At 39.7% G+C, this 12,177-nt stretch overlaps 1 protein-coding gene across 1 annotated transcript in view; it reads left to right on the forward strand.

The window, feature by feature from the left end:
- Positions 1-12,177, forward strand: part of vta1 (vesicle (multivesicular body) trafficking 1) — a 50,557-nt gene that overhangs the window by 33,464 nt on the left and 4,916 nt on the right. The window contains exons 6-7 of the mRNA XM_079571840.1: positions 1,611-1,868; positions 3,643-3,717. Of these exons, the coding sequence (XP_079427966.1) occupies positions 1,611-1,868; positions 3,643-3,717 (333 nt within the window). The remainder of the gene's footprint in view (positions 1-1,610; positions 1,869-3,642; positions 3,718-12,177) is intronic.

Raw genomic sequence — 12,177 nt, forward strand, 5'->3', positions numbered from 1 at the left:
TTTGCCTGAGTCCTCCTAGGAACGCCCCCACCTCCTGGAGACGCCTCCGAGCTTTCGTCACCAGCCGAGTAACCAACCACTGCTCCTCAGCAGAACCCCCTCCCCACTGATGCAACAGACAGCGTGTGGAGGGGGCGTGTCGGAAAGGGTCAGAGGTTCTTAAAGAGACAGAGGCCTATTTCAAGACATTCACTACAGCCATTTTGAGAGAGCAATTTTATACAAGGCAGTTATTCTAATTTACTGCATTTACAGACCGAACAGAAGGTTTCGTCATCATTGTAGTGTGATATAGACTGGTGCTATGTGATTGAAAAAAAGCATAATACCCCCTCTTTAAAGCAAATACCTAACATTTTGAACCTTTTTGTTTTGAGGACCACTGTATTACGGTATCTATCTTGTGGCTTAATATCCTGTTTCATAATGACAATATGATTGAATAATTGTATTTCTTTGTGACACTTGTTTTATGTTGACTTAATAATAAAAGGCACATTAATGACAGAGATGCCAACCATAAAGCTGGTCTACGCAAACATCTGAGTTATGACCGTGTAAACAGTGGATTGCATAACAGTATTTCTGCCTCATTATGGCCGTTTCGATATTAAACAAAGGGAGTTGCTCGCATTCCCAAGGCCAGTGGTTCACATGTTCACATTATGCACTGTGAACTTGTGATGATGCTGTAAGGCTAATTAAAATTAAGTCATTCATTTTCTAGACTTTTGTTTTTGTACGACAGCCATCTGTATATTTTATAGTATTACAATCTGATCTGTATGGCCTAACTCTCGGACCAGTTGGAACCCGAATAAATCAATACTATGCTGTGGAAAAGTGCCTTAAATCTTTAACCACTGTCTAAATATTCCTTCTTATTAGATTAGCGTAGACAGTGCAGCCTTTACTGTAAGCCCTATTAGCTCCTCTATCGCGTTACCGGCAGCAAACGTGCGGCGTTGTATCTCATAGACCTACATTTGTGTACATAGGAGAGAAGCTTAGCCTGACATCCCCTGCCTGTCAGTGTACATAAACACACTTTTAACATGTTACTGAAAGCCTAAGTGTTCTCCAAAACATTAGGAAAGGGTCCGGTTTCGTCCTAAGCCTTCCTGTATGCGGCGGTAATGACAGTTTGGTTTGTAACCCGGTGTCAAATCCAGTTGATGTCGACAAAAGTGAGTCTAATCTCAGAAAATATCTCTGGCTCAGAGGCATGTTGTACTTTTGTGAGGTGTGGTGCCGAAATCTGCAGAGCCCCAGCAAGAGGATCGTATTATATGTAGAATTTGCAAATAAAACGTCGACTCGGATGGCTCTGAGCTGTTAAGTAAATATTCGAATTATATACAAATTGACAGTGGGTACATGTTTATTAAATAGTTTTGATTCTGCAAAGAGGAGTTTCCATGTTCTCATAGAAAGTGCTTTAGTTTCTTGCATCATATCTACAAGTTTAATCCATATCACAGTCACACAGGCAAGGTGGGTTTAATAATAGTCTATGAATGACAGGACAATGCAAGCATCAAACCATTGATATACTGTCCTTTTGTACTGTCTGTGTTTGATTTCTCATGTTGTCCTCATGGTTTTCGCAGACGAAGAAGGCGCTTCAGGATACTCGGCCTCCGGACCGTCAAACTATGGTTCGTTCAGAGGCGGAGCTCCTTCGCAAAACTACGAGGACGAGGGATTTGGAGCTGGGCCTGGTCCCAGTCCGGGGATCGGGTTCGCCCCCGCCGGACCGTCCTCTGGACCGCCGTCCGGACCCCCCAGCATCAACTACAACAACATCCAGATCCCACCGGGAGCCCACGCCCCGGCCAACACCCCGGCTGAGCTTCAACCGCCCTCAGGTACCAGCGGTCAAGTGGTTCCGTGTTGTGTTGTATTCTATTTTCTATTTTCTATTTTTTCTATCTTTTATGTATGTGGATGTTTGTCCACCCATTCTCAATAATCAGTCCTAGATTTGAAAATTAAAAAAAAGCACTCTCACCTCTCAGACTGAGTGGGGCTTTTTGGAGTGAAAATCTTGACCCACCACTTCTTTAGAAAATGCATTCCATCAATATTCAGCAACGCTAGAATAATGTTGCATCATGCTGAGAAAAAAATTATGTGGACAAAGTTATGTTGCTGGAAACATTTAATAGTCTTAATGGGACCAGGCCTGAAGTCAGCTACGAAACTGTTCTCTTGTCTCCCATTTAATTCAATATTATACAAAGATAAAGACCATAGAATTTACCATGAGGACCTAACAAGTCTTTTTGAAAAGCGTGGCCTGTCCCTTTATCCATCTGCTGTAATCTCATCTTAATTTCCCCTGATAGCGCACTTATACGTGACACTCTCTTCACTTTCTGGCAATAGATTTTCCCCAAAGACTGATCCAATGCTCTCAAACAAACAGTGGAGCGTGTGTGTGTCTGTGTGTGTCTGTGTGTGTGTGAGGCTGTTAATCCTGGACCAATTGGGGAAAAAATAAAAAAAACAATTACGAAAAACCCTCCAGAGGTTAGCCGGATGAGTTCAGCGCTCCGATGACATTATCTAATCAGGTGGTGTCACACAAGACCATTTTGAGTGTAGAAGTTTATGTAAGGCTTCAGGCCGCACTGATGAGTCAAGTTAGGTCAAAGCCACAGTGTCTTTAACAAACAAATATTGACAGGTATAGATTAGCTGGTTTTATGCATAAATTTGTGAAGGACGTTGTAACCAAATAATTGCGGTCTTTGTGATTTTTTTTTCCTGTATGTCCGAACCATAACAATCTGCAAACAAACATAAGCCTATCATAATCCCGTAATCCTATCCATCATTGTAACAAACCATAGCTCTGTCTGTGTTTTAAAGGAATAGGCCACCGTTTTTACATACTGAGATATGTTCTTACCTTAGCTTTGACGAGTTCTTTAGGACCTGTCTGATCTTCACCCGTGCCTTCAGTCACGTAAACACAGCGCAGACGGCGTTAGCATTTAGCCTCTCCCCCTCTCCTCTATAGCTCCAAAGCAGGTCAAGATTGAAGCTACCAAGCTCTTACACGTTTTCCCTATTTAAATATGGTTACGTGAAGTGTTCCACTACAAAGTATAATTACACAAAATTAAACAATGTGGATTTTCTAAGCGGATAAAAGGGCGGACTATATTGTAAGGCGTAATAATACCAGGAGTAATTTGGCATCCACACAGTAAAGTGAAGATTACTGCGCGGATTTCGAACTACTCCTGGTATTATTACGCCTTACAATATAGTTCCCCCTTTTATCCGCTTAGAAAATCCACATTGTTTAATTTTGTGTAATTATACTTTGTAGTGGAACACTTCACGTAACCATATTTAAATAGGGAAAACGTGGAAGAGCTTGGTAGCTTCTATCTTGACCTGTTTTGGAGCTATAGAGGAGAGAGGGAGAGGCTAAATGCTAACGCCGTCTGCGCTGTGTTTACGTGACTGAAGGCACGGGGGAAGATCAGACAGGTCCTAAAGAACTCGTCAAAGCTAAGGTAAGAACATATCTCAGTATGTAAAAACGGTGGCCTATTCCTTTAAGTTTATCTGCAGTGAGAACATTTGCAGAAAAAGCAGCGACATTACCTTGATCGTTTTCTTTAACAGAACCGCCCAAACCCACACCTACACCTCGATCCATGCCCGCTGTGGACCCTGGTCTCCTCAACGCCCAGCCTCAAGGTAAGCAACAGCTGACTCACAACAGGCGGAACAACCATTCACTTTTGCCTCTAATGCTTTAACCATCGAGAACTGTCAATTCCAAATCCAGAAGCACCACTTATCCTTTCTACTGAAAACATTCCTGTTATATTTAGCGCAGAAACCCGCTTGTAAATCCTTATTATTTTTTAATAGGACATTTACAGCTATGAAAGAATGTGTCTAACAGAGCCTAACTGTCCTCAACATGTTTCATCTAAAGTTTAAACTTTCACTTTTGTTGTTCTTCGAGTTCATTCGCTTTTAAATTCATTGTGCCGTGACACCATTTGAGAAATATCTTTATAATAATGACATCTCACTTGTGCTGACTTTCAGTGGATCATGCCGTTTATGCAGAATGCTAAATTTAACCTTGGCTTTCGCTCTGACTTTGAGATTTTCCAATGCCCCCCCCCCCCTGCTGGGTTCCCATTTGGTGTGGTTCAGATCATCCTCGTATGAAGCTAGCATTTTTCCACAGTTTAGCAGAGGCTTATCTTTTGCATGTTTTATATGTTATGCCTGAATTTGACTGCTGGTGGAATCGCCTTTGAGCCGAGCAGTGAAGTTTCAAAGTTGTCAAGGTAGTGTGGGAGTGTTTTGGACAAACAAAATGAAAAGCACGAGGATTTCAGAGAGCATCTACCCTCTTGTATTAGAATAGAATAGAAAGAACAGAAAAAACTTTATTGTCTACTATGCACAATGATGGCAGAAATTTGCCTTTGGCTTGCTCATACATTCTAATACATTTGCCCAGCAATGTACATAATAAAATCAGTTCATTATAAAATCAGTTCACTGCAGACACATTTGCAGCAGGTTCACGTCATTAAGGAAAGAAAAAAAGGAACAGACTTTCTGAACGACATTAATACTTACGACTTATTCAGCTCCTTGATGGCAAAGCGAACAAAATAATTCCTGTACACATTTTTCTTGGTATAAGGAAGTCTGTATCTCTGCCCTGATGGAAGGAGCTCAAAGTGATGAGAAAATGGGTGGCTATCATCATCTGTGAAGGGCATTTAGTATTATCGAACTAAATGCCCTTCAAATCAGTGTGCAAATGTTCAATATGAATCGATAGAAGATTGTCAATGATAGTATTTGATAGTGTTTTCAGGTGTTTCTCTTGTGCATGATTCACAGCCACCTCTGAACCCACTGCCTGTGAGAACTCCTCTCTGCAAACACAGGCCTCCCCCGATCTGTCTGGAAGGCAGAGATTAGCAACACAACAAGGCCAAAAATAAGAACTTGTATGTCTTGTTCAGCGCATTGTAAATATCGAATCAAATGAAATCGTGCCCTTCATATCGAAATGTGTATCGAACCATGACTTAAGTGAATCGTTGCATCCATAGATTGCATTTAGGACTGCATTTAGCTTATGGGAAATGTCCAGCCCCATTGTTTCTTAAACACCCAACTGACCAAGCGCATTTTCTCCAGTTTGGCTTTAGCCAAATCTAAAGGCTTCTTGAAAAAGGCTATGAAAAAAAAAAAGAGTCAAATAGCAACGAAAACAAGGATGAAAACACAACCAAAAACATGACTAGAAAGTGATGAAAAAGCAACATAAGAGCCACAATGAAGCAATAAAAGAGTGGGAAAAATGTGCCAGAAAAGCAACAATAACGAAACGCGACAATAGTATGATGAATACGCAAAAATGAGACAAATAAGCAACAAAAAAAGCAATGGAAATGAAAAACCAAAAACTATAATTGACAAAAACGTGCCCGGAAAAGCACCAATAACGCATTAAAAAATGTGCCAAAAAAATATATGAAAAAAGCCACAAAAGAGTGACAAAAACATGACAGAAAAGTGATGAAAAAGCCTCAAAACAGTGACAAAAAAAGTGATGAAAAAGCCACAAAGGAGTGACAAAAACATGACAGAAAAGTGATGAAAAAGCCACAAAAGAGTGACAAAAACATGACAGAAAAGTGATGAAAAAGCCACAAGGGAGTGACAAAAACATGACAGAAAAGTGATGAAAAAGCCACAAAACAGTGACAAAAAAAGTGATGAAAAAGCCTCAAAACAGTGACAAAAAAAGTGATGAAAAAGCATCAAAAGAGTGACAAAAACATGACAGAAAAGTGATGAAAAAGCCACAAAACAGTGACAAAAACATGATGAAAAAGTGATGAAAAAGCCACAAAAGAGTGACAAAAACATGACAGAAAAGTGATGAAAAAGCCACAAAACAGTGACAAAAACATGACAGAAAAGTGAGGAAAAAGCCACAAAACAGTGACAAAAACATGACAGAAAAGTGAGGAAAAAGCCTCAAAAGAGTGACAAAAACATGACAGAAAAGTGAGGAAAAAGCCACAAAACAGTGACAAAAACATGACAAAAAAGTGATGAAAAAGCCACAACAGAGTGAAAAAAACATGACAGAAAAGTGGTGAAAAAGCCACAAAAGAGCGACAAAAACATGACAGAAAAATGATGAAAAAGCCACAAAAGAGTGACATAAACATGACAGAAAAGTGATGAAAAAGCCACAAAACAGTGACAAAAAAAGTGATGAAAAAGCCACAAAGGAGTGACAAAAACATGACAGAAAAATGATGAAAAAGCCACAAAAGAGTGACATAAACATGACAGAAAAGTGATGAAAAAGCCACAAAACAGTGACAAAAAAAGTGATGAAAAAGCCTCAAAAGAGTGACAAAAACATGACAGAAAAGTGATGAAAAAGCCACAAAGGAGTGAACAAAAACATGACAGAAAAGTGATGAAAAAGCCACAAAACAGTGACAAAAACATGACAGAAAAGTGATGAAAAAGTCACAAAAGAGTGACAAAAACATGTTGGAAAAGCACCAAAAACACATTAAAAAAAAGCAATATAAAAGACACACACAAGAAACCTACGAAAACACGACATGAGCGCTTCAAAAATGTGACAGCGTGGCAAAAAAGTTCCTGTTTTGTAGGTCTTAGCTTTCAAATGAGGCACTACACTGGCCTGGAGTCTGTAAGCTTTTTGATGCGCTTGGTTAAGGCAGGTTCATAAGGTGGTAGCTATGGTTCAGGAGATCAAATGGGATATTCCTGCCGACATTCTACTTCAACCCAAACTTTGCAGAGGAAACTAGACGCAGGGAAAGAACAGAAACCTTCAGAAGTGGCCGCGGCGCCGCAGAGGGACAGACTTTGACTTGACCTTTTCGAAGATCAATCCAAGTGTATACTTTATGCATGCGGCGTCGTCATCAACAACAGCAAGCCCTTTGTTTGAAATGCCACCTTTATGTTTTCCTATCTGCCACAGCACAACATGGAGTCTCCGAAACGAAACTCAGCGCAGGGCGAAAACATTTAGACGTACGCTAGAATTCTGTGAAACAAGCCAATCAATGGAAAACCCCAGACTATAACAGAGCTTATTCAGTTGCATCTGGAGACTTCCTATAGATTTTGATGTCCCATGGTAAGGTTAAAGTGCACCTCGTTGTCCCCAAACGGAAAAGTGTCATCTGCTATTGACCCTTCCCTCAATGCCTCCAGGGTAATGTCCAATCTCCAGATCTTGATTTAGTTTTTGACGGGATTACGAAGCTGGAGGATTCCTGTCGATCGGGATGGACATTGGTGAAAAGCATCGCTTGTTTCTCTTCCCCTCGTTCATGATGAAGATGACTCGGTTAAAGGAATAGGCCACCGTTTTTACATACTGAGATATGTTCTTACCTTAGCTTTGACGAGTTCTTTAGGACCTGTCTGGTCTTCACCCGTACCTTCAGTCACGTAAACACAGCGCAGACGGCGTTAGCATTTAGCCTCTCCCTCTCTCCTCTATAGCTCCAAAACAGGTCAAGCTCTTCCACGTTTTCCCTATTTAAATATGGTTACGTGAAGTGTTCCACTACAAAGTATAATTACACAAAATGAAACAATGTGGATTTTCTAAGCGGATAAAAGGGGGAACTATATTGTAAGGCGTAATAATACCAGGAGTAGTTCGAAATCCGCGCAGTAATCTTCACTTTACTGCGCAGTAATCTTCACTTTACTGTGCGGATGCCAAACTACTCCTGGTATTATTACGCCATACAATATAGTTCCCCCTTTTATCCGCTTAGAAAATCCACATAGTTTAGTTTTGTGTAATTATACTTTGTAGTGGAACACTTCACGCAATCATATTTAAATAGGGAAAACGTGGAAGAGCTTGGTAGCTTCTATCTTGACCAGTTTTGGAGCTATAGTGGAGAGAGGGAGAGGCTAAATGCTAACGCCGTCTGCGCTGTGTTTACGTGATAGAAGACACGGGTGAAGATCAGACAGGTCCTAAAGAACTCGTCAAAGCTAAGGTAAGAACATTTCTCAGTATGTAAAAACGGTGGCCTATTCCTTTAAGACTGAAGACTATTTAGAGAAAGCTACGTTTGGACGTTTCGAAGTCAGATGTGTGCAGGTTGAGATGTCGAGATTGTGTCTCTGGATGGAAGGAGGCCGAGTTTGGAGCTGCCCGGGTCTGGAGAGGACTACGATGATATCTCGATTCCTTTTCTCTGTTCAACAAAATGTCATTTCACCAGAGCTAATTAGCCTCTTGTTGGCGATGTCAGATATCAGCAGCACCGCACCTGTTTGCTCCTCTGTCCGTTGCTATGGCAAACATCGCAGTCATTTGGTGTTGGCCTTTTTCCTCTATTGCTTTTTGTTTATCAATGCAAAAGGAGGTATTCATGAGCAATTACTAATGAATTGAATGAAAATGGCCCTTTTTCTTTTCCTACAGATCTACCCCTATGTTAAATATTTGCGACATCCACAGTTCTCAGCTCCCCCCCACTCGCTCTCACTGCTGAGTCTCGTGAATGCAGACGTTTCCCTAAAAAAAAAACCTTGCTACATTTTTAAAAAAAAGAAAAAAAAAAAAGTATCTAATAACACGCCTCCAACTCGACTGGATTAGTGCTGTCTGGTGCTGCAGATTTCACCAACCGCCCCTCCCGCTTTTGGGAAATAAAATGCGTTTTCAGCACTGCGCGGATAAATGGGCGACATGAATTATTCAGAAAGAGCCTCCCCAGAGTGGTTTTAGGGATAATACCTCCAACATAATTATTATAAATGTATTTGAGAGTAACTGCTTCTGATTCTCATGCATAAATAATTAAGTATCTCTGGGCATCGTGCTTTTTTTTTTCTTTCTTTTTGGAGGTTTGTTGCGAGTTGCGCCAAGTTGAACATGTGTTTTTAATCCTCAAACTTGGCGCCGCTTCAGTTTTTTGTTTTCACACCATATTTCATGCCCTAAAGCGGGATGCATAACTCGGTGCCTTCAGAGGAACAACAGAGCAAGGGAGTGCGAGGGAAAACAAAGAACAACGTCCCGAAAGACATCATTTAAGGTTAAGAGCTGGAGTTGTAAAAGCTTGCAAACTGACTGTCACGTTATTGTCAAAACAACCAGCTGTCTATACTTTGTTATACCTATCCCAAATGTTTAATCCAAAACGATGATCAGAGCTAATGTGTCGGAACTAGATTACAACACATATTTAGGACACTTTCATAACTCACCTGCATATCTAACATATTCACATAGAACATCCCATACCCCCTGTCCCTTGTTCTTTTCTTGCTTATCACGTAATATTCTGAATGAAAAACCACACGCAGTGACAAATCCTTTTCTCGTTCATTCACCGCTGTTAGAGTCTAGAGCTCAGTGATCGTTCTTCAGTAAAGATCAGGTCATGTCTGTGTCATTTTCACCAACGCCAAGTGAATGAGAAACCTTAGTGCAGTATCGGAAAGGTTCTTCTGAGAAAGCTGTTCATTTTTATCAATGTCCACCCTCACTAGTTCACATTCATATTTCTATGATGGTCTGAAAATCCAGCATAAATATAGCATAAGCCTGAGGTATATCTTGCTCTTTATATAGACTTGCGTCACTCATGTTCATTACAGCCGGCCCCAGGGGAGCGCATGGTTCCTGCTCAGTGCTATGGCCTGGATATGCGTCGCTCACATCCGCTGTGTTAATTAACTTTATGAAAAGAGACATATTGAGGCTTTGAATTCACACCCGCACCATATGTCCACATTCTTTTTCTAAGATCTGCACTCCATCCATCACTGAAAAAAGGCCACCTTTTTTCACAATTTGTATGTAATTTGAAGAGATTTTTTTTCCCTTGCATCAAAACAACATCGAACAAAGTATCGAAAGCAGGTACTGGAAAAAATGTATCTTTCAAGACCAAGTTTTGATGCCTGTTTGGCATTAAAGGAAGTTACTTAGTACTGCTTTAATTGAGCTGAAAGAACCAAGTAAATCGTTTACCTTAATAAATCATTGTTGTAGTCCCTCTTGAGGTAATGGTCTTTCATCTCCCCCGGGTGTCTCTGGCCAGAAAACCACAATTGCAACTTCCCTGCACCGGGTCGAAGTCACCAATACACTAATAGAATCACGAAGAACAAGCTAACAGGCTAACGGGCAAGGCTAACTGCGGTGCCACTTAAACAGTATTTACAGCCAAGTTTGAGTGAAAGAAGAATCTCCATTGTGTAATTGGATGTACAATATCCCTCTTTACTTTTGTCTTTTCTGTCAGCGTAGTATTTACTCTCACGGGCAATTAATAAGTAAAAAAACATACATGTTACGACACTTGCAGTGGTGCTTATGGCCTCTAGGGGCATGAGTTACTTAATAGTGCTTTGAATGATACAAGTTTCAAAGAAATTGTCTTTTATTGAATTATATATTATTGTTCTCTTTCTGAAGATGGATGACAAACATTTTGGTGTATAGGCATTGAAAAATATGTCCTTTAGGTATCCATATTGTAAATCAAGTATCGTTAAAGTATCAAGAAAAAAAAAGTTTGATTAAAAGTTTATGATGGCATTATGACTTAATGGCCTTTATTTATATCCTCACAGTGTTTCCAAGAGTGACCTGGTCGAAAGATCACAAAAACAGTGGCATATTGACCAAGTGATCAGATTCTTTTCAATTAGATGCAAAGTTCTGACAGAATTAAGAGTAAAGTTTCAGGAAAGTGACATTTAATCTGATTGTAAATCTAAATATAATATATAATATCTTTCAAGATATTGGTTTCCTTTTTATTGTTTAAGATAATACGTATAAAAAAATTAGGCCCGATTAAATTGCTAATAGCTGCAATTGTCCTATTGGTAATTCTAATTTCTTATTTCAAGCCAGATTACTTTAAAACTGGTCAGAAACGTCATGTAAAGAAAAGAAGCAGATTGAAGCTAAATGATATTTCAGCTCCTTTAAATCATAGCAGATAACAGAAGAGATAAGTGCATTAAATACTGACTACTTTGATTACTACCACAGTTTAGTTACCATGACACAGAGACCAGAGTAGATCATTTCTCTCAGCGTCTTTACATGGTCATCATCACAAATGATCAGCCTCTTATGTTTTATTAGAGCACACAAAAGGCACACGGGGTCACTGTGACTATGCCATTTTAAATAACCAATGACTTGAATTAGCGCTGCATGCGACTGATGATTGTTTTACCAGATGAAGAATGAAGACAGCAATATTAACAGCCGCCTTGGGGCCGCTCGCTCCTCATAGCTTTATTTTCCTTGTTAACTTTTGTTTCAACATCACATTTATCTTCGTTTGATGCTTCCGCTATTGAATCCCTTGCAATTAATCAGTGGTTTATTGTCTTCCATTAAAATCTCATTAGGGAGCTCTCATGTACAGGCGGCATCCACACTGTTTTGTTAAATAAAAATGAGCGAAGAATGAGAGTCCTATTGATTAAGTTACAGACATCAAGCAATATTTAGCTGAATATTGGCTTAAACAAACCAGAGATAATTTAATTATTTTATAATGAGTGAAATTCGAGAGTTTGAGAGCAAGTATTTAGGCATTACACTGCAATCCAGGACAGACTGTAATGTATTTGTTGGTTTACGTTTCATTATGAAATATTTATTATGAAGCTCTTCACAACATGTACCAGCTGGTGAAATGTATGACCTTCCAAGCACAACCAGGCCTAGATCAGGGGTTCTTATATGTTGAATCCAAATGGGGCTAAATGATCAAAAAGTATTTATTTTAATTGTTTGAATTCACCTGTAACCCAATAAGAACCTAGTTTAAGTTGGTTTTGCCTTGAAAAGAAATGATTCAAATTTTAATTTTATAATAAAGCATTTTGTTTGAGGGGTTGGTGCACAGAGGTCAGCTGTAGAGCAGACACATCTGTCTCGCTCTGTGGAGCGTGTTTGACAATCATAGCAGAGCAAGCTCCCATGAAAAGATCTAAATAGTTGAGATTTTAACTTTTCACTGAGTTTTTATTTGGCTAAAATGGGCCTTGACTTGAAACGGAGGCATTTAGGCTTTTAGCCTCTTCCCATAACGTTTGTGCCTGTCCAGAGAGGAA

This window comes from Gobius niger (genome assembly GCF_951799975.1).
Source record: "Gobius niger genome assembly, chromosome: 15".
Taxonomy (NCBI): domain Eukaryota; kingdom Metazoa; phylum Chordata; class Actinopteri; order Gobiiformes; family Gobiidae; genus Gobius; species Gobius niger.